At 38.7% G+C, this 27,062-nt stretch overlaps 1 protein-coding gene across 1 annotated transcript; it reads right to left on the bottom strand.

Annotated features, from left to right (window-relative positions):
* Positions 1-3,998: 3,998 nt before the first annotated feature.
* On the bottom strand, positions 3,999-25,666 carry XKR9 (XK related 9). The gene is made up of 5 exons (XM_040588427.1): positions 25,592-25,666; positions 20,852-21,989; positions 17,434-17,998; positions 8,121-8,344; positions 3,999-6,193 (listed from the first exon to the last, which is right to left on the bottom strand). The coding sequence occupies exons 3-5, from the start codon at positions 17,706-17,708 to the stop codon at positions 5,550-5,552; spliced, it is 1,143 nt and encodes a 380-aa protein (XP_040444361.1). The 5' UTR covers positions 17,709-17,998; positions 20,852-21,989; positions 25,592-25,666; the 3' UTR covers positions 3,999-5,549.
* Positions 25,667-27,062: the final 1,396 nt, after the last annotated feature.

Genomic DNA, 27,062 nt, shown 5'->3' with positions numbered 1-27,062 from the left:
TCTGAAGTGTCTCAATTTTTTTTGTGAGCACCCAGCCAGATTCTGATGACTAAACTTTTGACATTGAAGAGAAGCTGTTTCCTAGACCATGGGCTGAATATTCATGAAAACAAATCTGATGGAAGCTAGGCCTTAAAGAAGGCAGGAGCTGAACTTCATCTTGCAGTGAAAACAAAGCATCTAAAGGGGAAAGAACTGATAAGACAACACTTCTGCACAAAAGTATTTGTTCTACAGTGCATTGAGCATGAGTCACTGAAAGTCATGATGTCATAAAAAAAGACAAAACCTGTAATTATGATATAAAAATAGGATTATAGACTGTGGACACAAGAAGTAATCCACCTGATACTCAGCAGTACCTAGGGTATGCATAAACATACTGGTCCTCTACTTCAAGGAGGACATGGTCAACTGGAAGAGAAAGCAGCAGGAAGATCAGCCTGGGAAACAAGACATACATAATTAAGTGGTTTGATGTGTTTGGCACTGAAAGAAGTCTGAGAACATGATAATGATCATCAAATATGTAAAATACTGCTTCACAGAAGAAGGAAACCATCTGCTCTGCAAGGCAGGAAGGAGAACAAGGGGCTCAGACTGCAATAAAGAGTCTGGACGTAGGAGGCTTCTGCTCCACAGGACTGTAGATCTGGGGGACATTACCTAGGATGTTGTGTTTTTCACAACCATTTAGAAAACTTCTTTCAGGAATGGCATAAATACAGTGGTTCTGCTGTAGGGTAAACTACAAATCATGTTTGAGGTCCCTTCCTGCTCTACTACAGTACAACACACTTCAAGTTCGGCCAAATGTGTGGAGTATGCTATGTGGAAAATGGCAGGAAAACCCCTGTTCCCCCTGTCTCTCTTTGTATGCCTTCCTCTCCATACCTTCTTCTTTGCAAGTGACCTTCAAACATATACCTTTGTCATTTACTGTCTCACAGCAGCCGAGAACTGTCCAGGGACATTTAGCCCTTGAGTTTCAGCAGCTAACTTACTCCCCACAGAACAAAATGGGTAACCATCTCTTTTCCAAGATGTTTGTAGGCTCCCATTAAAAAATACCTGTGCTTAATCAGAGAGAATTAAGATCACTTATAAGTGCTGAGCAGACAAAGCACATAAGAACTTTGCTACCAACTTTTTGTTGCATTCTGGCTGCAACAGATACATATTCTTCTAAGTATTGTCATCCTCACCTGGACAAAGTGCCGGTAGTAGTAACAATAATGGTAAAGATGAAGATTTTGTATTAAGATTCGCAAAATCACACTAAAGTATGAGGCATGAATGCACACTTGAAACCCTTCCTATCCTTTCTCATTCTGCTCTGTTATTTACAGCTGTGTTCACTGTCAGAAATAAAAACCATATGCTAAAAATAGAAATATACATGGAAACCAACATGCAATCATAGGAAGGCCAATGCAATTTATAGTCTCAACAGGTGTAAGCAGGGTAAGGTAAGTTTGAAGCATTGCCACTATCCCACCACGGTCTACATTTTACTAAGCTAATGAAGACTGACATAGTGGGAACCTTCAGTGTGGCTTGGATTTGTTATATGTTAGCTAAGTGGTGGTAAAAGAAGAAAAAATTTTGATGAGGGTGGATTACAAGGGGTTATATGCACTCCATTCAAATAGTGATTGTGTAGCACATCTACTTTGCTTAAAAATCTGTGAAATGAAACTGAAGTGCTAGGAAGTAGAGAAGAGCACAAAGAGGTAGAATAGGAAAATTCCTCAGCTGAAATGAATGACATATATATTGCCTCAGGTTCAGGCAAGATAAGTTGTTTAACCTCTTGAAGTTGTTTTGGGGTTTTTTGGCAAAATATTTAGATGGCGGAAACTGTGGGCAGAATGCAGGTAAACAAAAAAAAATAAAAAAACCAACAACTACCTTTGAGCTGTGTGCATGCTTCTACACTCCGTAATGAAAATGAGATGTTAGGTTTGAAACCATCTTTGAAATGCAAGACACTGTGGTAGAAAAAAAAAAAGAGTTGCTACAATGTCTAAATATATAAAGGTTAATGTTTGGGCTTGGGGGGTTTAGAAATAAATATGCATAGTACCAGCAACAAGCAAGAGGTGGAACTCAGCACTTTGAAGGGTTAAAGTGAACTTTAGTCTTCCACAGATCACCCCCTGGTACTGTGTCTTCATAAATTTCCCCTGTTTATGGAGTGTTTTTGATGGCAGGCAATTCTTTGTTGAAAGTTAAGTGCTCTTTTATATGAATAAATAAAGAAGGCTTTGGTTTGAATGAATACATTATTTTGACAAATGTTTATTGGAAACCCAATTATGGCTTCATAAATCAGTGCTATCTGTGGTACATCAGGTGAGCTCACCCATGCCATCAAATGGCACGTTGAATATTAGCAGGATAATTAAAATAATTCTGTTGAATGTTGTCTCTCTTACCCAGGTCTGACAGTAGTCAAAGCAAGAAGAAATTGTTTATTATTTTTATTTAACTTATTAAAATACTTCTTGTAAGATGTAATGGACATACTTAACAAAAAAGAAAAAACACATTTGTTTTCAATTTGCAGTTAGATTAAAATGACAAGGTCAGGCATAATGCATGAACTGAGTGGCAGCTGAATTTTAAGAGTAGTCGGGGAACAGAAAGGATATGTATGAAGTCTATTGTTTGAACTTTACACCTAGGTGAAGTGGGGCTTTGTTTGTTTTGTCTGAAGTGGTCACTGATGATATGAAATGTCTCTAGAGTAAATTCATGTGCTTCCTTGCCCCCCCTGCTACAGTGATTCTGAGTTACAATGACCAAATGAATGAGAAGCCATTTTCATAACTATGAAAATGAAGGGAATCAAGTGAAAATCTTGAACTCAAGGTCAAGAAGAAAGGGAGGAGGTTAAAGCTGAAAATAAATAAACAAAAGTCTGCAGGGGACAAGCTAACAGGAATTCCCATCTCTTGAGGCCCTCTGATGACCGCCAAATGGAGAGGTTCACAGTATCTGTGGCAGGACACTGAAGTTCTGTTCTTTATGAAAAGAACTTACATGATTTCCAGAAGGATCATTTCCCAGTTTTTTGATATGGTTAAATTATACCCACTAGAACTTATAAACATTAAAATAGGGATTGGAACTCAAGTAACTGGGGTTTGTGTGTATTTGAATGAACGTGATATAAATAGCCACCTAGATGCCTTTCTTACCAAGTCAGTTTCAGTGTAACATTCTTCTCAGTGGCACAGGAGAGGGAATGAGGATGCACAGGGAGAACAGCGCAACATTCAGATTTCTCCCATGAAAGAAAATTAGTGTTAGGAGTTGGCCAGAGAGATGGCAATGAAATCCCTTTACTTGGAATCTGTCAATTCACTGAAAGGAAAAAAAAAATCACCAAGACAATTTTGTGTTTCACCAGAAACTAACCTTCCTGCAGAGCAACTCAGGCTCCAAATTTCTGGCATCTGGCAGCGCAGACAACCTGGAGGCTCCAGGGCTGAAACTCCCACACTAGGACTTCTCAGAAGCTCATATTTCCCCAGAGATCTACTTCTTAGATAACGTACAAGGTTTGAGGTCATCTTCCAAATAAAGGTTAGACAAAATTTTGTAATCTTCTGCAAGATAGAGATAAAAATCTCCCTTTTCCACCGTACCTTACCCTAGTCCCTTCTCAGGATTTCAGATGAGCAAACAATAAGTGTGGGAAGCTATATAGGGTTAGTCTTGACTATTTAGGATCCTATTTTTCCATAGCAAAATAAGAGTACTTTCAGCCTAAAACCAGGCACGCATTTTGCTGCCAAGGGTACCATCATGAGTACTAAATACTCTGTAGATAAGAGACAGAACTTAGGGCAATCATGGTCCATGAAGCAGGATGGAGCCTTGGGGTTTTGATCTTACCTATGCAGCCATTCCAGGGCAAAAAAATCTGGAAATCTCTCTTCCAGAGTAGACAAAAGAGAAGGTACTGTTCTATATATTCATTTAAGGAAAACTATTGCTTAAATCTCTACGCTTGCTTTTTCATGCATATCCTCAGAGAGGCAGATCATTCAATCCAAGCTATGCATCTAGAAATTTCCTTGAATAGGATTAAGGAGGTGTAAGTGGTAAAGAGAACTATGGAAATGGAACTTCCCTGAGCTCTGCTAAGTTTGGAAGGGTAACAAGCAAAAGGCAGCCTGGAGTCCATGGACTTGACACAAAAGGCACAAGACACAGCTTTTCAGCACTCTAATTATGAACCAAAGCACCAGCCCTTTTTCCAGAGTTTCAGGGAAGTTTGCTGTCAATAATGCTAACGGATTTGGTCCCTGGCAAAGTTTATCAGTTTTTCTTATCTTTAGTCTCTTTTCTCAAACCTTTTTTCCTCCCTTTGCCTGTGGCTACTGTAACTGCAAATGTGAATTATTGGAAGGGGAAAGGAGGGGAGAGAAAGAGCCCTGTTTTTCATAATTCAGATTTAAAATGCAGCAGCTCCAAAAGACTTCCTCTTATATTTTATTTCTGAAGAAGCTGTGGCTATCAACCCTATTTCCTTTGTTGTTGATTCAGTATTTGAACATTAATTTCACTCTGCCTTCTGCCAAAAAATCTTGATAGACAAGCTGGCTATTCCATCATTTTCTAGCCCCTGTGAGTGCAGAACAGTTGCTTCTCTCTTCTCCAAGTGGCAAAGACAAAAGAAGCTGCACCACTGCATACCTTGCATAGCCTTCTATTTCAGTGGAAACCAGCTTTTAAAGTATTACATCTTAGAGCTCCAAGGAGAGGAAAGCTTCAAGGAAGACTGTTGTTCCTTTATATGCAAGAATCCTATTGCCATCCATAAATCACTCAGGCTGCTATTATAATCCAGAACAACAACCTGGCATCACCCCTAAGTACAGAAGGTTGTGTGAAAGATGAGCAGAACAAAAACAATAAAGAAGTCATTAAAACACCTAAAAGATAAAATGCTTGAAAATATCTCCCCAAATTTCCTGTGGCAAGACAGTGATTGAGCCATAAATCAAAGCTATTCTTCTTCAGGGGATATTTAGAGAGAAGGCAGTACAGTTTGTAACTATGCTTATCTGAAGAAAAACTGCAGCTCTTACACTAATGGGGAGAAGCAGATAACTGATCACTGCACTCAATGATTTCAAATGCATGCCTCTTTCCTTCCAGCAAGAACAGAAAAGTAAACCTTGTTTTTAACAGAATCAACATAAATGAATAGAATATTGTTTCAATGCTAGCTTTCATTTGATTAACTTTTAGCTTTTCCTATGTTCTGTTTGCATTGCTAAAAACTAAAACAGTGGACTGTGTTGGACGGACAGATTAAAATGCTTCTTTTTCAAAAGTAACTTTGACCAGCACATAAGAGATATATTCATGTTAGAAAGGCTTTGTGCAGTATCACAGAAAACAATAGTTACTCAGAGCCGATAACTCTGGTCCATTATGTACTACTCAGTGATGATACATGAGCGACAATAAGAGAGAAACAGACTGTCCAGCAAATATTTGCTTTGAAGTCTGCACAAAAAGAGCTATACAGTTCATTGCATTATGAAATTTTGAAATCTACTGATTTTCACTCTACATTTTTGTCCTACCTCTCCATCACCTTCATCTGAACATGCCTGTGGTCTGCAATAAGCAGTAGGATGGAAACACCTATAATAAACAACAAGAAAAATAATACCTAACACCAAACTAAGAATAGTTAGGATGCTCACAATTGTAAAATGTATTTCTTTGATAATGGAAGGTTTCCAGAACAAATATACAAACAAAATACCTAGAGTTACAACAGTGTGAGTAGCATAATACATAGAAAGGCAAAGTTTTGTTTTTCTCCCCTTTACGTTAAAAAAGGTAAAAATAAGAATGATTCCAACTACAGTTCTGTATAGATATTCCATCTTCTTAGATTTGCAGAATGTTGTATGTTGTTTCAAAGTCCAGGTGAAGCCACAAATCCAAAGAAATATCAGCAGAATTGCAGAACTACTAACACTTAGTAGAGTGATCAGTGAAATACTGAGTAACCAAGAAGTGATGGTAAGCAGTTTATAAAACAGATACATTAACCCGGGGAGCACATGAAATTCATCTTTATCAGGTAGAGATTTTCGTAATGATATCTGATAATCAACTGTTGAAAAGGAGATACCACAAAAAGACATTATAATGGCAGCATCTAAACAAAACACAAGGAAAAATGTTAGACTGAGGAAAAAGATACTTATTTTACATTATAATTTCAGAATGAACTTTTGGAGACGTTCATACTTTCTTAACACTTCCTTTATAGCAATATTATATTTCCTCTGTACTTCTGAAAAAGTCACCTTAATTTTAAGGCTCAGTTTAGTTACCTAAATCTAGGCATCTAATGCTGTTTGGTATGCCTATGTTATCCTGCCCACCCTCTGGCCATTAATGGTCTTGCACGAGTTGTGTGTCATATTTGCCATCTCCATACACAAATGACTTGGAAATTCCCAAAGTATTGCAAATATAGCCCAAAGAGTTGTGGTGAATGGAGTTAAAAACAATTGGTGGCCGGTCACAAGTCATGTTCCTCAGGGCCTCAGTACTGGGGCCAGCCCTGTTTAATATCTTTATCAACAATCTAGATGAGGGCATCAAGTGCACCTTCAGTCAGTTTGCAGACACTGCCAAGTTGGGTGGGAATGTCGATCTGCTTGAGGGCAGGAGGCTCTGCAGAGGGATCTGGACAGGCTGGACCGATGGGCCGAGGCCGAGTGTGTGAGGTTCAACAAGGCTCAGTGCCAGGTCCTGCACCTGGGTCACACCAGCCCCACGCAGCGCTACAGGCTGGGGCAGAGCGGCTGGGAAGCTGCCCAGAGGAAAAGGACCTGGGGGTGCTGGTCGGCAGCCGGCTGAACGTGAGCCAGCAGTGTGCCCAGGTGGCCAGGAAGGCCAACAGCCCCCTGGCTTGTGTCAGAAACCGTGTGGCCAGCAGGACCAGGGCAGTGACCGTCCCCCTGCACTGGGCACTGGTGAGGCCACCCCTCGAATGCCGTGTTCAGGTTTGGGCCCCTCACTGCAGGAGGGACATTGAGGGGCTGGAGCGTGTCCAGAGACGGGCAGCGAAGCTGGTGGAGGGGCTGGAGCACAAGGCTTATGAGGAACAGCTGGGGGAACTGGGATTGTTTTGCCTGGGAGAAAAGGAGGCTCAGGGGGGACCTTATTGCTCCCTACAGCTACCAGAAAGGAGGTTGTAGTGAGGTGGGTGTCAGTCTCTCCTCCAAAACAACCAGTGATACGACAGGAGGAAATGGCCTCAAGTTGTGTCAGGGGAGGTTTAGTGGTGGACTTGGCAGTGCTAAGTTATACAGTTGGACTTGATGATCTTAAAGGTCTTTTCTGACCTGAATGATTCTATGAAATAGCTCATAAAAACCTATGTTTCAGCAACTGGTATTGACTCTAGGCTGTCTGTGTTGTAGAAAATTATAACTAAGACTTGACTCTTCACATAGTCATATTTAAGATGAGATTTGTCTGACCGTTTTGTCTGAGTACCTATTGACTCCATGGACTACGAAGGAACAATAATAGACAGCAGTGCAGTTCTCTCAGTTTGGTAAGTCAATGTCTTGCCCATAGTCATGCTAGTTTTAGAACTGGAAATGGTACAGCTGCTGTCTTGCTTCTGAGAGTTAAGCCAGTATCTCTTCATTATATTGCATTCTGCAATGCGGACATATCCTTAGGTTTTTTCTGATTCTGTCCCTCATCTGTAACATGGGTGATGGTAGTGAAAGCTCACAGGGCTGCCCTAATACATTACTGATTTCAAGATGTCAAATCAGCAGTTTTCAAAGAAACTGTAAGCAAGAGCACATATAACAAAGTGTTCTGCAAATTATATACTAATTACATTCTATTAGATGTTATGACTTTTTACGGTGAAATCTTCCCTTTTATGAATTTAGCAGAATGGACCATATACTAGACAGAAGTTCTATCTAAATGCAGAGTAATTATACAGTGGAGTGTATGTTTTCCAAGGTATGTTTAAAATGCTATCCAATCACATGAGTTATCTTTTTAGGTAAGATACTCAACTTGCAAATTAAGCGAAAAGGCAGACTCACATTGACAGAAATCATTTTTGCCATGTTCCACGAGGATGTAAATCTGGACAAAAAGTTGTGGTGTGGTCTCAAGAAAAGTCTTGAATACCCTGAGCATGTTAATATCAGTCACTACATCAACAACTTGGTTTTGAATGAAGTTGGGAGGGTCTGTTTCTGATGTATCTCCGCTGCTTTTTTGTTTAAATGCAGCTTGGAAGCCATACTTCAAAGCAAACCAATACCTATAAAAAAAGGCGACTTGATTAGACAGCATTTTTTAGAAGTGCAACTCAAAATGATGTAGCCTAGCAATGATTTTTTCTCATTTCACTCTCCATTCACATTTTATCTTTGAATGTAATCCAGCAGCTTCTACTAAGATAAAATTTTGTCTGATATCTGTCTGGTTTCAGTGATATCAGATAATCATTTAAGCCTATTGATACCAATGCGATGTAAAAACTACTAAAACAGCATGAGACTTGCCTGAATAAAGATTACAATCTTTATTTTGTTAGGTTCTTATTTCTTTAAAAGTACCAAATTTCTGAAGTTTCCCTTAGCATCTCTCCTCAGTCTCTTTTTGATACTCATTCACTTCCCTTGTAGTCTTTTGAGGGTATTAGGGAATATCCAGCTGTGAACATCCACATTTATATAATATAGATCCATAAGCCCCAAGAATAGTATCTGATGAATTGCAAACATGCAACAGGCTTTTATAAAATTAAAAAAAAAAAATCACTGGAATGTTATTTTCTAAATACTCAGGCAGACTTTCATTTCAGAAAATTATTTTCAAGACATAGATTCCTGGGGAGACAAATTCTACTAATAATCTGAGTGAGTTTACATGAAGAACAGTTCTGGATTATTTTCAATTAAGCCTAAACTATCACTTCCTCTGAAAGAGCAGTAAATGCAAAGATATGTGGAATTAGTCATAACTGGTGTACATTCTGTGCGGTAAAGAACCTTTTCTGTTCAGGATGTCTCTAATGTTTTGCATAGATGTAAATAAAACCTAGCTTTCATCCCCATTTTCAAGACATTCGCTTCAGGCCTGGAGGTAGCATAGCACCTTAGAGGGGAGAGAATGCTTAAGTTTTAATCAGAAACCATTTTGGTAATTAAGAAGGAATGAGCTGTTGTACATGGTAACCTTTATAGCTGTGTTTAGGAAAACAGAATGGTGGCTACAACCTGATGTAGGACCAGACCTCCAGCTGCTGGAAATTACAGTATTTCTGCTGCCCCTGGTGGGTTCACACACAGATACACACAACTCTGGTGAATGATCTGACTCATTGCACTACTGCTTCAGAAGATAAAGGAGGTAGGCAATGCACTTTTCTGTAATAGATTAAATGGAACAATTCCAGAAGAGGTTTTCACAGCTGAAGATCTCTTTCCAGTTGAACTGTTAAGCAGCACACAAAGACTCTTTCAGAACTAGTTAACAAATGAAAGCTGGGAGAAGTATCCTTCTAAGTATGTATGTAAATCCTAGCTTAGAGCAAACCAATGCTTGCTGTCTTCTGCTAGTTAGTTGACTTCAAGCAGTCAGTAACACTAGCTGAGCAGACAGTTGACTAAGCCTCTTAACTCTGCAGCACCATAATAGGCACTTTCATTGCTAGTAACAGCATAAGCTTTTGCAAGGCATGAGGACTGAGGCTTGCTCTGTTTGAAAATTTATTGACCTGTCTGTGACATTTAGCTTGGATTTTCTGCAGAAAAAAAGATGGTGATCTCTTCCAATTGACCGAGTGGCTAACTTGTTTTACTTTTGTACATTTTTGTGGTACATCCATAGTTTCATATGGGTAACAGTAACAAACAGATATTCCGTATTGAAGGAGATATTTATGACAGACATGATGAAGTAGGATAGAGAAATATAGTCCTAGTATGATAGCAGAGGTCCTGAGAGATGGTGTGCAAAAGTACATGCATAGGATGATAAGAGATGGCTTGTACACTGGAGACTCCATGGCTATAAACAACTCACCAATGGTCAGTTATAGAAATGCAGACCTGGAGCTGGATGAAACTAGTTTTAGGGGTAACAAAGAAATTATATCTAACATGCATAAAAGGCACCATAGATACTAAGTTTGGATGTAACATGAAGCTGCAGAGAATAAAGAGAAAGCTAAAAGTGTGTTAGCAAACATACAAAAAAGACCCAAAGTGGATCCTAAGAGTGAAGAAGAAAACATCAACAGGAACATCAGGTTCCTCCCAGCATGACTCCACACTGATTAACGCCCATAACCCACCCACACACCAGAATGAAACTGCTGACCTTAAGACCCAGAGGATCTGAGGAAAGGTGAACAAAAGGGATAGGAACTAAGAAATATGTAACAATTTTAACTGTGTTATTATTACTGAAACTTTTTATGCATAGAAGTATTATTTCTTTCCCTGTAGTAAAAAGATCTAGACTAATAATGATTCTTGGAATCAACTGTTACAATTTCATTTCTACTAATAGTAAGTTCTTGGCTTTGTAGGTATATAAATCCTGTTTCTATGCCCATAAACTTAATTTTGAGCATAACAGCCTTCAGACATCACTTTCAAGGCTATTTCTGCCAATTTAGTTCCCAGATGTTTTGAGCTTCCAGTTTCTTCTCCAATGAACCCATTTTGACTATAACTGGCAGGCAAGGACAGCAAAAGCAGTCCTTTTTCAAGAAAACTCACTGGTACTCAGCTGATTTTTCTAGCACTATAAATATTGCTAAAGGCCTTTCCCTCACCAGAAGAATTTAGTCATCCGGACTACGAAGATTAAATCATTCGTTCAGATTTATTTTCTTGAGAAATCAAGCAGAACACCACAGACCACCATTTGGTTATCTTACACAGCTGTAAAAGCCTGCTAATGTGCAGGGTAAGAAAGGCAAGGTCCTATGCCTCAGCTCACCTCCTACTTCCATTCTTTAAGGCTGCATCTGAGGTGATTTCAAGATTCACGCTGAAGTGCTGCAGGTTCCTGATTCCCTGATAGTCCATAGGATCATACGCACCATGGACCCCGTGAAACCCATGCAGCTGCATTTCCTTCACGAAGAGCACAGGGGGCAACAGATCATCAGACACCTAGATCTCACAGAATCATCTCTTCCCAATACGATATTGGAGCACAGTCCCCTTCTGCTTACAAAGGGAGCTAGGAAGAATTCCTGGGTTCTCCAGGTGTCAAAAGTTTAATACCTTCACCACCTTTAAAGACCAAATCCTTTGACCACAAGGGAGACAGTGTCAGAGGTTCTTCCATTGCCGAAAGCGAGATAGCTGGGATCTGCAGGTTTAAGTGCATACATTACTTATTCCCTGGTCTGTTACAGTATGCCAACCATACAAGTGAAAATTGCAACATGGAAGCATCAGCAGTCAGTGTTGGAGCAGCTATGTTACTGCTGAGTAACCCTTTGGTTACTTCTTGTAACCCTTTGGAACCTTTCTTGCAGAGATTCACAGACCGCAGCCCTGCCATGCAGGCCATACGTTGATTCTGCGAGCTGGCTCTAGATCCATTATTTACTCCCAAAGGAAACTGTTTTCTACTTTCATGTTTTTGTGTATTTATCTTACTGTTCTCTGAATAATTACTCATAAGCAAAGAACTGAACTGTTTGGCAAGGCATCTGTAGCTTTTTCTGTTTATAAAGCAATTAGTATTCCAAAACATCTGGGTCTTGCATCCAAGTTGTAAACATCTGGAGAGTTTGCAATGTTTTCAAGAAAAAACAATTGGATAGACCAATCTGTTAGTTGTCCATAGACTCATTCACCAGAGCCTGTCTTTGTCCAAGCAGCAACAAGTGGAAACCAGCTGCACAAATTTTGAGCTGCAGAGCTCACAGCAGAGAAGGCAGATGATACACAAGGCAAGAACCAGATGTTGTAAAAGCAGTATTTCAGCTGGATGCACACCTGAAATCACTTGTCACTTTTTGGAAGCATATGCTTTCCGAATATGGTATACTAGGTTTATATTGTTATAAGTTGGTATATATATACCATAAGATACTATAGTTTCTTTCACTAGTTGTAGTGATTTCAGTTAGTCCACTTCTGACCTTGAGTACTGTATAAAAGACATCATTTTTTCTAGAAAAGTCTGTCCAAATACTTCCATTGCTCTATGACTATGCATTAAGCGAGGTGGTGTTCCCTGAGCTCCACATGCCTATGTCACTTACAGTAATTCACTGTGACAAATTTTTCATCTTTTAAGAGTATTTTGAGTTTACACTCCTATTCTGATCTGCCCATTTGACATGTAATATTAGGACATTTTAGGAAGGGCCCGTAGCCAACTATGGCCTAGTGTTGAACAATTGCATTCACAGATTCACAGCCAAGGGCAAACGAAGTTCAGTCCATACTAAAAGGTAGGTCAGGCTCGAATCTTCTCCTTTATCATGCCCATGGCGCACCTAAACACTATGCCTACTCTGAACCTATCGTAATTACATTCCTATAATCTATTTTCCTATATCTATTGATATAAAAGTTTTGTGTTTCGGTCTTCGTAAACTGAAAAAAACCCCAAACTTTTAAAAAGCTGCTTCAACTGGAATAATAATACATTAATTAAAAGTATTGGATTAATTATGTATTTTAAGTACAGCTACATCTTAAACTGAAGGTGAAAAGGTCTGTCGTTAATACAGACAAAGGTAGGGTTACCATTTACTTTTTCTTCCTCTAAACTCATTAAGGAGGAATTTTTCATTAATCCAAGGTACGTAAGCTACATGGAAGCCAACAGAGTAAAAAACTCACAATTTCTTTACAACTGGAATTGTCATATGTGAACAGGAAAGTATTATCAGTGTTTCTAAATATTATATCCACTTTGACAGGAGAAAAAAGAAAACGTTTCTGCCTTTGTAGTGTTGGTTTGTGGAGGATGCAGATGATAGGACTCCTACCTGTTATAAACATTCCTTGAAACACAGCTCCACTGTCTCAGTTCTTGAGATACTCCTACATTTTCATCATCACGTCATAAGGGATGAAATTTGCTCCTGATCTGCTGTAAAATTAGGAAGGCTCTGGCTCTGACTGGGAATTCACAGATGGGACAGCTACTTGGTTTTGCTGCTTCACAGCCTTCACATGCCACAGGCAAGTTGCCTTGCCAGTGCTTCCATGTATCACCTGCTTCCCCTCAGATTTCCAGTTAGGACTTTCCACCACAACCCCAGTACACTGGAAGACTACACGTCCCATATCATCAAACTACACTGATAAAGACTTGGGTGCCATTTAGAAATGCAGGCAGGCAGGGTGTGAGAGACCTGGCAACAATGACTGTTCTGTCTAAATTCTACCCACACAGCCAGTTTGCAGCACTGTATAAATCCTTAATCAAAGGAAAATTATTCTCTGTTGCATGTTAATCTTCTATAAGACAAATATAATCTTCTAAGTATCAAAAGGCATGGATTAAATCCATGACACTGATGCAACTAAGTCAATAGTTAGGTCAGTAAATTTATATTAAGAAAATATGATCAAGCACATATTATTGTGTAACCTCTAACTCACTTAAAGTAGCATTACAAACCTTCCACTTCTAATTGACTCTCTCTACCTCTCTGACTTGGTATCGTAAATACCTTTCTATTTGTTTTTTCCTGTGGAAATTCTTGTTATACACATGAATTGCTAGAGGCATGTTACCAACTTCAGCCCTCATTTTTGACTAAACTAAACATCACTTATCTTGACTGATTTTTTCTCATTGCTTTCTAAAAACATGTAATTAAATAATCCCAGGCTCATCAAAGTACTCACAGTTACTCTGATGTCTCATGGACTTACAATTCATCTTTACAAATATGCAAAAAAATCTTCTTCACCTGCTTCTGTTCAAAGACACAGGGCATCTTGAGCCTACCTTCAAGCATCAAAAGACACAACAGCAGCTGCCAATATCACTATGTCTGCTGCCTGCATGGCCTTCTATTCTGACAGTGAAGGTTATTAACTGATAAAATTTAGTCTTCTGCAGGTGTCCTTGACTGATGCTGCGAACTGCTACATGTCAGTGGACTTCAGATTTTGTACGGTGCCCCAAGGGAAATGTCCCCTTTTTCCATATTCACTGACTGTGGTGCCGTCTTAACGTTGACTGTGATGCCACAGTCTGTTCTCAATTCTACCAACGTGTGACGCATTTAAATCATAGAATGGTTTGGATTGGAAGGGACCTTAAAGGTCATTTAGTTCCAACTCCCCTGGCATGGGCAGGGACACCTTCCACTAGACCAGGTCACTCAAAGCCACATCCAATGTGACCTTGAAAAATATCAGGGACGAGGCATCCACAACTTCTCTGGGCAACTTGTTCGAATGTCTCACCACCTCCACATTAATTTGTTCCTAATATTTAATGTAAATCTACGCTTTCTCAGTTTAAAAACATTACCCCTTGTCCTATCACTACAGGCCCCGCTAAAAAGTGGGTCAGGCTGAAAATAATTTTAGTCAGCATAGCTAACATATACTTTACCAACTTAATTTTGTCTCTTTGCAGAGAATAACATTTCATATGAAATATAACTACAGGTCTACATTCTTTCCATTAAAAGAAACTGAAGCCTTATTTGATATTAAATAATTTAAATTTCATTCTTTCTCTCTCTTTTAATATAAATGTGCATAAGTGTATACACACATGATTTACATATTGATTACTTAGCACTGGCAGTGTGATAACATAGACTGATTTTCATTGTGCTGTGCGCTGTACAAACATAACATAATGAAGTTCCCTGTTTCAAAGATGGAGCAAGAGGTATAAAGGATGTATGAGAGGGAAGAAGGGACAGAAGAAAGAAAAAATGAAGGAAGATAATTTGGTAAGGTGTATTCACACCTTCTAATTTCAGGCATCCTACGTTCACTGGCCAAGTCATATTTACTAGCTAGGCCCCTGTTTCCTTTGTAGTGAATGGAAAATATTGGCTCCTGCCGCAAATGACCTTCTGGAGAAGATCACCATAACAAGTATGACCTGACTCCTGACAAAATCTATTTTTATCCATTGACTGCAGAGATAAACTTGAGAGACTCATTGTCTAAATTAACTGGATACATCAGATGACTAAGAGGGAGAACAGGAGGGTGTTGTACGTGGATACACCTAGGGAAACACATGTAACAGGAAGTACATAATAGTTTATCACAAAGGTACTAACACGGATGTCAGCTTGCTGTTATCAGTTTATTTTTTACGGTATGCATTATCACACTGCTGAACTATGAGGAGTGGCTAAAAGAACTTTGTAATTCATACATACCAGCTTGGAAATTTTCCAAGTGTAAGCGGCACCATAGGAGAAAACATCATTTGTGCAACAGAGAACAAGTGACCAATTTGACAACACTGTTAGTGCAAAGGGCAAAATTATATTTACTAGATAATAAGCCACTTAGAGAAGACAGGGCTAATTCTGGGAAGGAAGTTTCAAAAATTACAGTAATTCAAGGTAAGAAGTGTTCATTGGAAAGGGTATGAGTTCAGGTAAATCCAAGAGTTCCATGGATTATCTTAGAATGTAGGTAACCCATTAAGATTTTCCTGTAAAAGCAGCATTTTGGATAGTACAAGCACTGAGTCAAGATTACAGTATCTAGAACTGTAGATTATTGGAGCTTGGATCTGAATTCTTAAGGTCAGTGTTGAAAGGTGAGGTCTTAGACATAGGCACTAACCAGCAGGAAATTTTAGGGGCAACCTGGGAGTGTAAAACCAAGCAAAGGTGAAATTAGAGTTGCAGTCATGAACAGATTACAGAGAATAACGTCATGGAAGAGAAAGGGGAAGAAGGGAAGGTTTTGGCCAGACATTGAAACAGTGGCTTCTGCTATTCTACACCACGGTTACTGGCTTAATATTTATCATCAGTTATCAGAAAGACAGGTCATGGATTTAACTTCCTTTGGAAGAAACAGATTCAGAGAGGCAGGTTTGTAAGTCACGAGCACAAGGATGGCACTCCCAGCCACACCTGAAGATGAAAATCCTTGGGGACAGACAAAAAGGAGAGTGCCACTGTGGGCCCAGAGGTACCGCCTCTAAAAAGCAGTACCTATTAAGAGTCCCTGTGGCCAGGTTTTGGTGTATCTCACATGAACCAACCCATGTCCATGGATCTGGTTAGTGAATAGGAAAATGTCCAGAGAAATTGAAGAGGGATTTTCTTTTTCTTAAAAAATGTAGTATTTCTAAGTTTTTCTAGTACCTGACACCAGAAAAATTAAACCTGTCAGTAAATATTCCTCTGTGAAGTCTAAAATGGCAGGATTGTAAGAGGAGAGGCTGGAAAATAAAGCTGACAGGCAATAGGAAGAAGAATATTGAGAGGCAAAAGTTAATTGTGATATGTAAAAGCTCCATCAGTTTTCTTAATCCATGATAATAACATCAAGAGAACAACATATGTTTGAGGGGAATTCTTCCATTGGCATAAATATAGCTTTCATTGCTGTCCATAGAATAGTACAGGAAGTTAAAGGAGGCATTTTAGGTGTTTTATTAAGTGCCTCTGACAGTTCTATATTCACTCATTTCATGTATGTTGCACACCTAAAATAATTGAAAATCAGGACTTTTTGCCAACATCTTTCACCTCAGTTTTAAAATGGAAGTAAAAATTTGGCACAGGTGATCTCTATAACGATAACGATAATTTTATAGCAAAGCCACTAGAGAATGTTAAGCATATGGTAGCTTAAACTATTCCTGGACATGTGCCTTTTAGCAAACAAAAGTTCCTGTTGCTGTTAACGCAGTCACTGCAGGAAGTACTGCTGCAAGTATTCTTACTAACTATTCAACTATACATTTATCTCCTGAATCTTAGTGCATTTTCCACATATAGGTGGACTCTCAGGTTCAGAAATTACTTCTTTCTTCAGTTGTCTCACCTGCTTAGTGTAATCAAATTAATTATCTTCTTAACATAATTTTAAATACTTACATTTACCAGTTACAACAGTATTACTCTGTAAAGCAAGCTTTTTATTAAATATGCCCTATGAAAAGGCTGATGAACCAGAGTTAAGCTATGAATGATAAAAATTATTACTTACAGGTAAAATGAAAGAAGACCTACATTTCCTCAAAACCTGACATAATTTACCTTGGCATAAGCAGACAAAAATCCATTTGCTTACATGGAGCAATAATTATTAAGGCCAGAAGTGGTCTTATCCCTAAAGCCATATTAAGCATTTCTTAATAAACTGTTCTAAAGCAGTATGATTTCTCATTTAAAAATAAATGTTAAAATGTGCTTACCTTATAAATATTCCGCACTGAAAGAGATGAACCAGAAAAATCCATTTCAGCTTCCCAGTATCAGTACCTTCCCAGTCATTTTTAAACCATTCATAACTGAATATCTGATTTATTAATGATGAAAGGCCTCTAAAACACAGTATCAATATACTCCAAGAATATTGTCCTTGACAAAAATATTTACTAGCTACCCAGAAGTCCACTCCAATATCAACTATGTAAATTATAATTCCACCAACTAAAAAAATAAAATTCTGCTTAGTAAATTTCATCATGCATTAGACTGTCACTGTTGTCATTCTTTCCTTACTTTATGTAAAAAAAAGTCAGAATTAATCTAAAGTGCTTTCCTGCAATGGAGTCTTTTTCCTGATGATACCACCTGCTCATAGTACTTTATACAAAGGAAAGTCAGGTTATGGATTTTTATTATGGCAAAAGGACTTGCATTTTTCTGTATTCTCGATTTAAATATTAAATTAACTTCACTGATATACATGTATTCTGGAAAAGATAAATGTAGATTGTATTTTTAATTGGTGGAGTCATTCTTCATTACTAGTTCCTAAAAAGAAGAAGAAAAAAGAAAGATTAACAACATTTTCTTTTTCAAGTATCATACAGCAATTCTCACAATCATTTAAACAAGCAGGTACAAAATGCAGAATGTATTGAAGTATCAGTGAACAATCACTTCAAGAGGAGCTGCACCTCTGAACCTGCTGAGGTCACCCACTCTCCCAGCCAGTGATCTTCACCTACCAAGCAGCTGTTGAGATAATTCCTAATAGCTGCAAAACACTAAGAAAACAGCTTACCTCTACTAGTTTTTAAAACCAGTTTATGAAAAAAAGATTGATTCCTTCCCAGAACTTTTTTAACTGCTGAGCTCTGGTCCCTTACTGTGCACGGCACAAAACAAGAAAACTCCTGTCTTGAATACACACCATTATATCAAAGTACACATCATTATGTCATTTCCAACTGTGTTACTGCCTTTGTATGCATACATATAGTGGTTTTATCATTTCTGCTTGGTTTTCCATATGCAGCAAGAAAATGCTGAATAGGACTGCAGCTCTCCTGTTAAAAAGACCTGTAAGGAGCCAGACCTGCACCATTCCGCACCTCTCTGGGAAATGTCTCCCAAGCTGTGTGAGGTCATCACACAGATGACCTACCAACATAGTCTGCTATAGATACAATTAATTTGCAGTCTGAACTATGTTTACGTTGCTTAACATTGAAAGGTCTTGTGACCTCTTTGAGTAGTCCTTACACATCTTTCCTCTGTAGATCTGTGGTATTTACCAGGTGAAACAGAAAACCTGTAAGGCAGTATATTCTTTGCCTCATTCATTTTCACCTCTGCAAAGCCATAAACGTTAAAATTACAATGTCCCCTATTTCATTTGTGTATCTTAGGGAGAAGCTGCTGGCAGCAATCCCAAAGGATATGATGCAGGACATGCCAAAGCACTGGGTTTGGGCTGGTGCCACCACCATACAGCAGTAGTCAATACACAGGGAACAGCTGCGCCAGGGAACTCAGAGCAAGGGAAGGGCATGTGGAGCCAAGTCTCCTTTGGTCCTAACTTTCTATGAAGTTAGGTACACTGCCACAGAGGAATGAAATAAGGCAATCCCATGATAAAAGGTAATTACTATTTTTTGCTTGTATTGACTGGGCTGGTCTACACTGTGACCTAGGTACAAATCCAAAAACAGGGAACTTAAGCCTTTAATTTCCTAATGAAGACAAGGGGGAACATAACAGCCTAAAAAGGTGCTGAGTGTCTACACATTTATTTATTTTTTTATATAGGCCTTAGCTATTTCTAGCCTTCTGCTCTATGTCCTACTCAGGTTTCATGTCCTGGCACAGAAAAGGTCAAAAAAGATCAGGCTATCTCACAGCTGGGATAGCTGGAATCCTTTCACTGTTCTTTCCTATCCTCTCCAATAAAATACCACTAATCTTTTTCAAATCACTAATGCAATTTACATCCAATTCACAGTCTGATTTGGGGAAGCAGACTTGGATACAAAGTCCAGCATAAAGTGAACTTTGTGTTTACACGTTTCACATCTGAAAACTTGTGTATGAACCAACTTAAAGAGTTTATTACTAGGGTTCATTCAAGAAAATTCCAAAGGAATTGTATTTACTCTATATAAGAACATCATATCATTCTGCAGCTTGATGTACTACCTTGGTCAAGCTGTATCATTCTTTGTGACAAGAACATTATACCTGGGATTTAGAACAGACAAAAAAAACCCCAAAAAACAAACCAAACCACAAACAGGTTCACTATTTGGCTGTTGCAGAAAACACAACAGTAAAAGATAAGTCAATAACTGGATCCAAACAGAAAGTTCTTTGGATAGGCAACATATAGCCACAGTATATCAAGGTTCACATTTAAGGACTAATACTGGCTTTTGAGTGGCAAGGAGTAGCCTCAAATTTTGTACCTGAAATGAATAAATATGGTAACTGGATTCCTTCCTCTTTACAACCTCCCTATTCTTTTGTATCTGAGCACTTCACAAAGAGGAATTTTCTCATTATCATATTACCCCTAATAAGAAAGTAAGTTTTACAGACTATGTTCAGACTCCTCTGAAACAACAGCACGAAGAGTAGCTGTGAGCCAGGTGATTTCTACTTCCAATATCCATACTGTACAAACTGCTGCCATGCCGGCAGTCTGCAGACCTGCCTAGACATCTTGGTGGTATATGAAGCCATCAAGGAAGCTGAGATAAACGCACACGTTATCAAGCATGTCAGCTTGCTCACAGTCTCATAATTATTTTGAATAAGGAATCTAGTCTTGAAAGAGCCTTGGAACAGCTACACATAGGGGTTATATTTTGCACATTGCAACCTAAAAAACGCTAACAGAAACTCACAAATTTGTATTCCAGAATGTCCAATGTCTTAATTCCAAGCCCAAGTACAAATGTGCCCACAGGTGCACATTAAATTTCTGATTTAGATAAAATTCTGATCATCTAAATTGATGATCTCAACCCTTAATATCCCCTATATTTTATGCATGATAGCACTCCAAAGAGCGTCATAGTCTCACGTATCATGTGGGGTACTAATTAAGTGCCACAGGAGAGAGAATCCTGTATCACTCTGAATTATATTGTTCTCGATCTTATTAAATATATGAGATTTAACATGACAGGAGCAAAAAGAGTAAAGTGTCTGTCAGCCAATATAAATATAAGCCTGCTCTAAAAACTAACATTTTACTTTTTAAAATGTTAAAAAATAAAAAGTAAAAAAAAAATTAACTTTTACTAAATCATTTTGTGATAAAGCAGAAACAATAAGATGTGATTAGCAAGGCCTTCAGTTCTCACAATACATCTAAAATGCTATTACAAAATGCAGACTTACCTTCATACTGTCCACGGATAGAGATTTTTCACTTTAAAAAACTGTAGATTTGCATATATGCAGGTTTTCCATCTGTACCTTTACAATACTTGCAATCCATGAAAAGTTAAAGGGCTTACTGATACAAAATGAAACTAAAATCATATGGAAACCACATGACACAGTTAATAATTTGCCACCTGTCAGGAACTGTCATTCTCATTAACATATTACAAAAACTCTGTTCTAAAAATTTGGTTTAGAAGTCCCTATGTCTATATTTAATACTAAGTTTAATATTATAAAATTTCCTTCAATAAATTAATGTCACACTTTACTCCATAGAAGTAAAATAGAAGTAAAAAAAAAAAAAGTATCACTTTCCCTCTGTATATTTATATATCTGTGTAAGCATGTTCAAATTTAGAGACTTAGGTTTGTTAGACCTGTTGAGCAAAAGTCAACATATATTTACGGAAACACATACGTGTATATGTGTGTGTTTATATGTATAAGTTTGTTTATTATACATTTACTTGTATACACATTTATATATCTCAAAGATTTATACAAAAAGAACAATCCCTTTGGCTACAGTTGAAAACTGTAGTACAACACACTTTAAATTATGTACAAAATGCTTTTCTGTGCAATGACACATGAAGAGACTGCATGTGTCCAGCGACAAGTGACTAAAATTGTTTTCCTCTGGTATAACTACAGGTGTTTGCGAGCCTGCTCCAGCTGAGCTATCAGCACTCAACATACAATTTTTATGCATGTTTGAAAGAGCTGCAGTGTACAAGGAGCAGGTGTAGCGTTTTAGCCTCTATGACTGTGCTGTGCAGGATGATGCATACCCTCAGCCAGAGCAGTCTATAGCTTTTCTAGCTCTTAGGACAGGAGATACAATCCTACCAGTGTCTTCATAGTGAACATAGTATCAGTGCCTGCCTTCTATTGTCCTCCTTCCTGCTTCCCCTTATAGGTTGGAAACATCCTAATTCTAAGCAGTTCTTGCAGTGCTTGAAATACCATTATTTTCACATCATCACTTGAACAGAATCCACACATCAAGTTAATTTTCCAAAGATTAAAAAAGTGTCTGAATCCAAAGCAGTACTGCAGAAGTCCTGGTTCAATTGCACATGGTTCATTCCTGCAAGACAACACATTGGGAAAACACCTTAGGACATCAGTGAGGCAACGCATTATCTATAATGGCCTTCTGCACAAATGCAGCAGAGGCCTTTCTGCCTGTGCAGGATCATCTCAGTGATGATTCAAAGGTAACAGGCCTACTGCATGCATGCTCAACAAGCCCTTCATAATGGCTGTGAGCATCATGAATGCACTAATTAAAAATGTAGTTGTATATTGCTAGACAATAAAATCCCAATGACTTCAGAGAAGCAGCAGCTCAGCAATTGCAATGACACCTGTTCTGTCCTATAAGTGATCAAATGAATACAAGCACTCTGTCAGAATATAGCTTTTGTGGATGACATTTCTTTCAATGTTGGACTAAGCTACTGTGTGCTTTTGCAATGAATTTATGATATCAGCAAACCTGCTGATATGCTGAGACCAGCACAAACCTATGCAATCTTTGCTGAGAAAAACAAAAGTGATTCATCAAGCCCATCCTGTCTTGTATTCCCCTGAATTGATTGTTCCCATTTACAAAAAATGCACTGGAATGGTCTGGACCACTGGTTCTTCACTGGGACCAAGATGGATGGGACTGCAAGAGTAGCTGCAGACAGGATCAGACCGAATGCAGCCTAAACTATCTACATTTAGCAGCTTTTACCAAGACTGCCCCTTTCCATGGATCTGAGCCAGAATTGAAAAAAAAACCCTGCCCTCCAGTACACCATATATTTCTTTTAAATCCTAAAAAATCTCTGCTGATCTTAGTCAATGATTAATATAATTCCTTTATGTATGAAAAAATTTGGTCATCTGAGATATGTTCTCCCTGAATTATAAACATATGCATAATTTAGCAGCAGAGTAATAAATACATTATATACCGAGTTTGGTAGTTTAACATTCTTATAGCTCCACCTCAGCTTTTTTTTTAATTTGTAATAGGCTTTGCAAGCTGTTTTCCCAAATAGTGATTAAGCTCCTACAGCTTTAAAGGAAGGCATCTTAAATCAGCCAAGTCAGAAACTCATCACTGTGACCTTTGTTATTAAAAAATGACCAAAAGTCTCTAGCACAGAGAGAGAGACAAGGTTTGTGTATCTGACTCTTGGAGTGTAAATCAAGCAGCTCATGAGCTAAATTACTGGCTGGATGATTTATTTGTTTTCTAGTCAGACTTGCCATCAAAGAAAGTACATCTTTAAATTGTGCCAGAACTCCTATGCTATTCAGTACACATCTTGTTATTTGCTTCCAAATGGGGTAAAAAGGACCTGTCTTATCTGCTTTGATTAGTGTTAACAGAAAATTGCATATTTTATCTTTGGAATAGTCACCTTATTCCAGACATCGGAAACTAAGGCCCTCACTAGGACTAGCAGGATGAAATGCCAACCTGAAAAACCTTCTGAAGATTCACTGTGTGTCTTTTAAGCTTTGCAGTCAATGAACGTTTTTGCCATTGGTATTAATGGAAGTTACAGAAGAAAATGCATGGCTTGAAAGAGCGTATTGGCTGGTTACTTCACCTCACTCTCTAGATTCCCTTGCTTCTTCATTAATTATTCCAATGTACTTGTACAAACTGTCAGCAGTTTTCTACCACCACTGCTACTTGGTACCCTGCTCAGCAGAACCCCATGTCACCTGTCCAGTGGACCCAAAAGTTGAACTCACATGGAGTATTTTTGCTCTGAGCAGCATTAACATACAGAATTTTAGGAGAAGCTCACAAGATCACAGAACAACTGAGGCTGAAGGGACTGCTGGACATCATCTGGTCCAACCCCCCTGCTCAAGCAGGGCCACCTAGTGCAGGCTGCCCAGGACCATGTCCAGGTGGCTTTTGAACATCTCCAAGGTAGAGACTCCACAACCTCTCTGGACGACCTGTGCCAGTGCTTGATCACCCCCACAGTGAAAAAGTGTTTCCTGATGTTCATAGGGAACCTCCTGTGATTCAGTTTGTGCCCCTTGCCTCTGGTCTTGTCACTGGGCACCACTGAAAAAGACTGGCTCTGTCTTCTTTGCACCTTCTCTTCAGGTATTTAAAGGCCGTGAGATCCCCTGAGCCTTCTCCAGGCTGGACAGTCCCAGCTCCCTCGGCCTTTCCTCACAGAACAGATGCTCCAGTCCCTTCATCATCCTCCTTTAATCACCTCCTACAAAACAGCTCCTCTGGCTCTCTACATTTTCAACTCAATGCTGCCTCCTAATGTAGGAATCTTGCAGCCTATGTTCTCTCTATGAAATGTGCTTCACCTCTTTTTGGTTTAAGATCTCTACTCATCTCTGTGCCAGGTAGCAAGCATAAAAACATAATGAAACTTAAAGAAAAGTTCTGCAAGTACCAAGAAATATATGCATATCTTACTTAAAATACGTTTTATAAATAGCAGCAAATGACACTAAACCTTTCCAACCAAAAATCCTCTCAACAAGACTTTCATGTACCAATGTTTGCGAAGATAAGTATCTCAAGAAATTTTCTATGTACTATTCAATTGATTCTGTGTAATTACCACAGAATTACATGCTTGTGCATAGATCTATTAGGCTATTACACAGCCACAGTGGAGAGGCATTTATCCCCGACATTTACGCTTAAAATGGGGAAGAAAGTCAAGTGCCACTATTCTTGAGTGCTAAAAATGCAAGCAGTGACCTTGTGAGATTTTCAGAAATACCAAACTGCATTTTATATATCTCATAGTTGTAGAAAATTAACTCTCCATCAAACATCACATTGTATTTACCAGGAATATCACTTTAGGTTTATTGAAACTCGGCTTTTCTCTTTTTTTTTTTACTGGTAGTCTAACATTTCCTGCTTCAGAGTATTTTTCCCCTCAAAATTTTGTCTTAACAATGTAAAACTGCCAGTGAACCAAAAGAACATGAGTATATATGCTCATATTTGCTTGTACCATATTAGAGTATAATAGTAAGAGTTTCACTACATGGCTATTAACCCCTGCATTATAAGAGAAACAATACACTTTTTAAACTGATGGGCTGTGTAAGAAATGAAATGGTCGTAGAACCTGTACTTCGTTCTCCAAAGGCACCCACTGCTGCCACCTACAGACCACACACATTCACAGCGTCTGTCTAATACTAGAAAATTTATTCTGCTACAGGACAGTAATAGTCGTTATAAGTATTTCTCGGAGAACAAGCCTACAGTTCCCCAGGCAATTCTTAATTAAGAAAAAGAAATGTCTCGTGATGTTAAAAATATCTTGCAACTTCCTACTTCTTAGCTATCAACTACATGTAAAACTTCAGGTAAATTGTTTCAGAAATCTTCTCTACTTTCAGAATTTTCTTAGAAATAGGAAACCACTGAAATACACAACTTGCCTTTGCTTAGGTAGTACCCTCTTCTAATGGCATAGCAACTAAACTTTACCTAAGAACTGAAAATGGGTTGAACATACCACCAAATAGGTATACACGTGTGGTACAAAATCAGTGTAATAGGGTACTTCACGATTAGGTAAGTTCAGATCTATTCATAGTTACTTATAAAACAATATGCAAGAAAATTATATGGGAAGAAACTGGAATATTGTGTGTAGGGGTGTCTTGCTTACTTCAGCAGCATACCTGCACACAAAAAGTCTTCTTTCCTTTGACCTGAAACATCCTTTCTGTTGTCCGTAGGTCATGCTTTGATGAGCTTGAAAAAAAAAAAAAAAGTAATTATTTTGTATCTCAAATAAGTAAAGTTTTGATGTATCAGATAAACCAAAGAAATTGGCTTGAAGGCCTAAACAAAAGGATGGCCAGTATCTGTTTGTGTCTGTGTTTTTTGTGATGCCTGGCAATTAACAGCTGCAATTGAAGTCCATGCCCAGGAGTAAATCTTTTTAATTGCTGCATAATACAGGCCTGCACAATGTACTGCAGCAAGCCCCTCATGCATCACGAAGCAAATAGTTCGGCTGAAGGAGTGACTGCAAGGTAATGCATATTGTTTGTGTAGCTGAAGGGTTAACTAGCACTTTAAATTTAGCTTGTTAGTAGCTAAACTAGCGCTGATGAAACAGCCTAGAGGCAAGCACGGTGTTGGTCCCTGGACAGTGAAGATGCAGTGCTGCTGTCCGCTCAGGCAGCTGAAAGGCACCATTTGTTCTCTGATCTTGGAGGCCAGCTGAAAATCTGGAGTTGTGAGCTGACATAGCAAGTGCAGCATGGCTAGGCAGGTAGTAGGGCCTACCTCAGAGCTGCCTCCCCTGCCTCATGCCATCCTCTGCCATGCTGCCTAGGAAGCCAAATGCATCAGATGAATCTGCGACAGGCTGAGAACCAGTGATGGGGAAAGGAGAAAAGAAACGAGTATTAAAACGGGGAACATCAGTTTGTTATGCCACGCAAGATGCAGACCTTTGTTAGTTATGTTGAAGCCTTTAATAGCTCATCTCCTGGCATGTATTGCATGTATTACTTGCCCACATTACCATTTAAGCAAGCCAAAAAAATTTAAACTTCAAAGTTTCATGAAGTTACAAAGTTCTGTTGAAGCCACAAAGTTTTGGTTTTCAGTTCCACGCTGTAGTCCGACTTGTTTGTGTCTAACAACTCTTTTGGAAGTTTGCCTGTCAAGATCATATTTGGGGATTTCTGCCCCTTCAGAAGACAGTGGGGATCTGTTTGGTTTGCCCATGCAAATCCCAGAAATGGTCCCAGATCACATGTAAGGGTTGCAACTATATTTTCATATAATGAAAAATCATTTTAAGCAAAACATATGCTACTACCAAACACTTTTTTGTGCTTTGTATTGCTATGATCACCTTATAAATTCATATATCTTTGTTACAGGTAATATATATATATGGAACAAACAGATAATATTTGAAATTCTAATATTGGTAAAGTTGCCCACAGAAATATTACCCCAGTCACCCTCATGTTGAAAGAGTGTTTCCTGATGTTCCGAAGGCACCTCCTGCGTTCCAGTTTGTGCCCACTGACTCTGCGCACCCTCCCTTCAGGTATTTGTGTACGTCACTGAGCCCCTCGGAGCCTTCTGCAGGCCGGCCAGTCCCAGCTCTCTCAGCCTTCCCTCAAGAGG

This window comes from Falco naumanni, chromosome 3 (assembly GCF_017639655.2).
Source record: "Falco naumanni isolate bFalNau1 chromosome 3, bFalNau1.pat, whole genome shotgun sequence".
Classification (NCBI taxonomy): Eukaryota; Metazoa; Chordata; class Aves; order Falconiformes; family Falconidae; genus Falco; species Falco naumanni.
This window is presented reverse-complemented; position numbering and strand designations above follow the sequence as displayed.

What these genes read in the sequence shown, in the direction of transcription:
- XKR9 (XM_040588427.1), bottom strand. Translation starts at nt 17,708, where the DNA reads ATGATGAAATTTACTAAGCAGAATTTTATTTTTTTAGTTGGTGGAATT. An exon ending in CAGTGCGGAATATTTATAAG is followed by an intron (nt 8,345 to 17,433) that starts GTAAGCACATTT and finishes CTTTTTTTATAG; the next exon opens with GTATTGGTTTGCTTTGAAGT. An exon ending in CAAAAATGATTTCTGTCAAT is followed by an intron (nt 6,194 to 8,120) that starts GTGAGTCTGCCT and finishes TGTTTTGTTTAG; the next exon opens with ATGCTGCCATTATAATGTCT.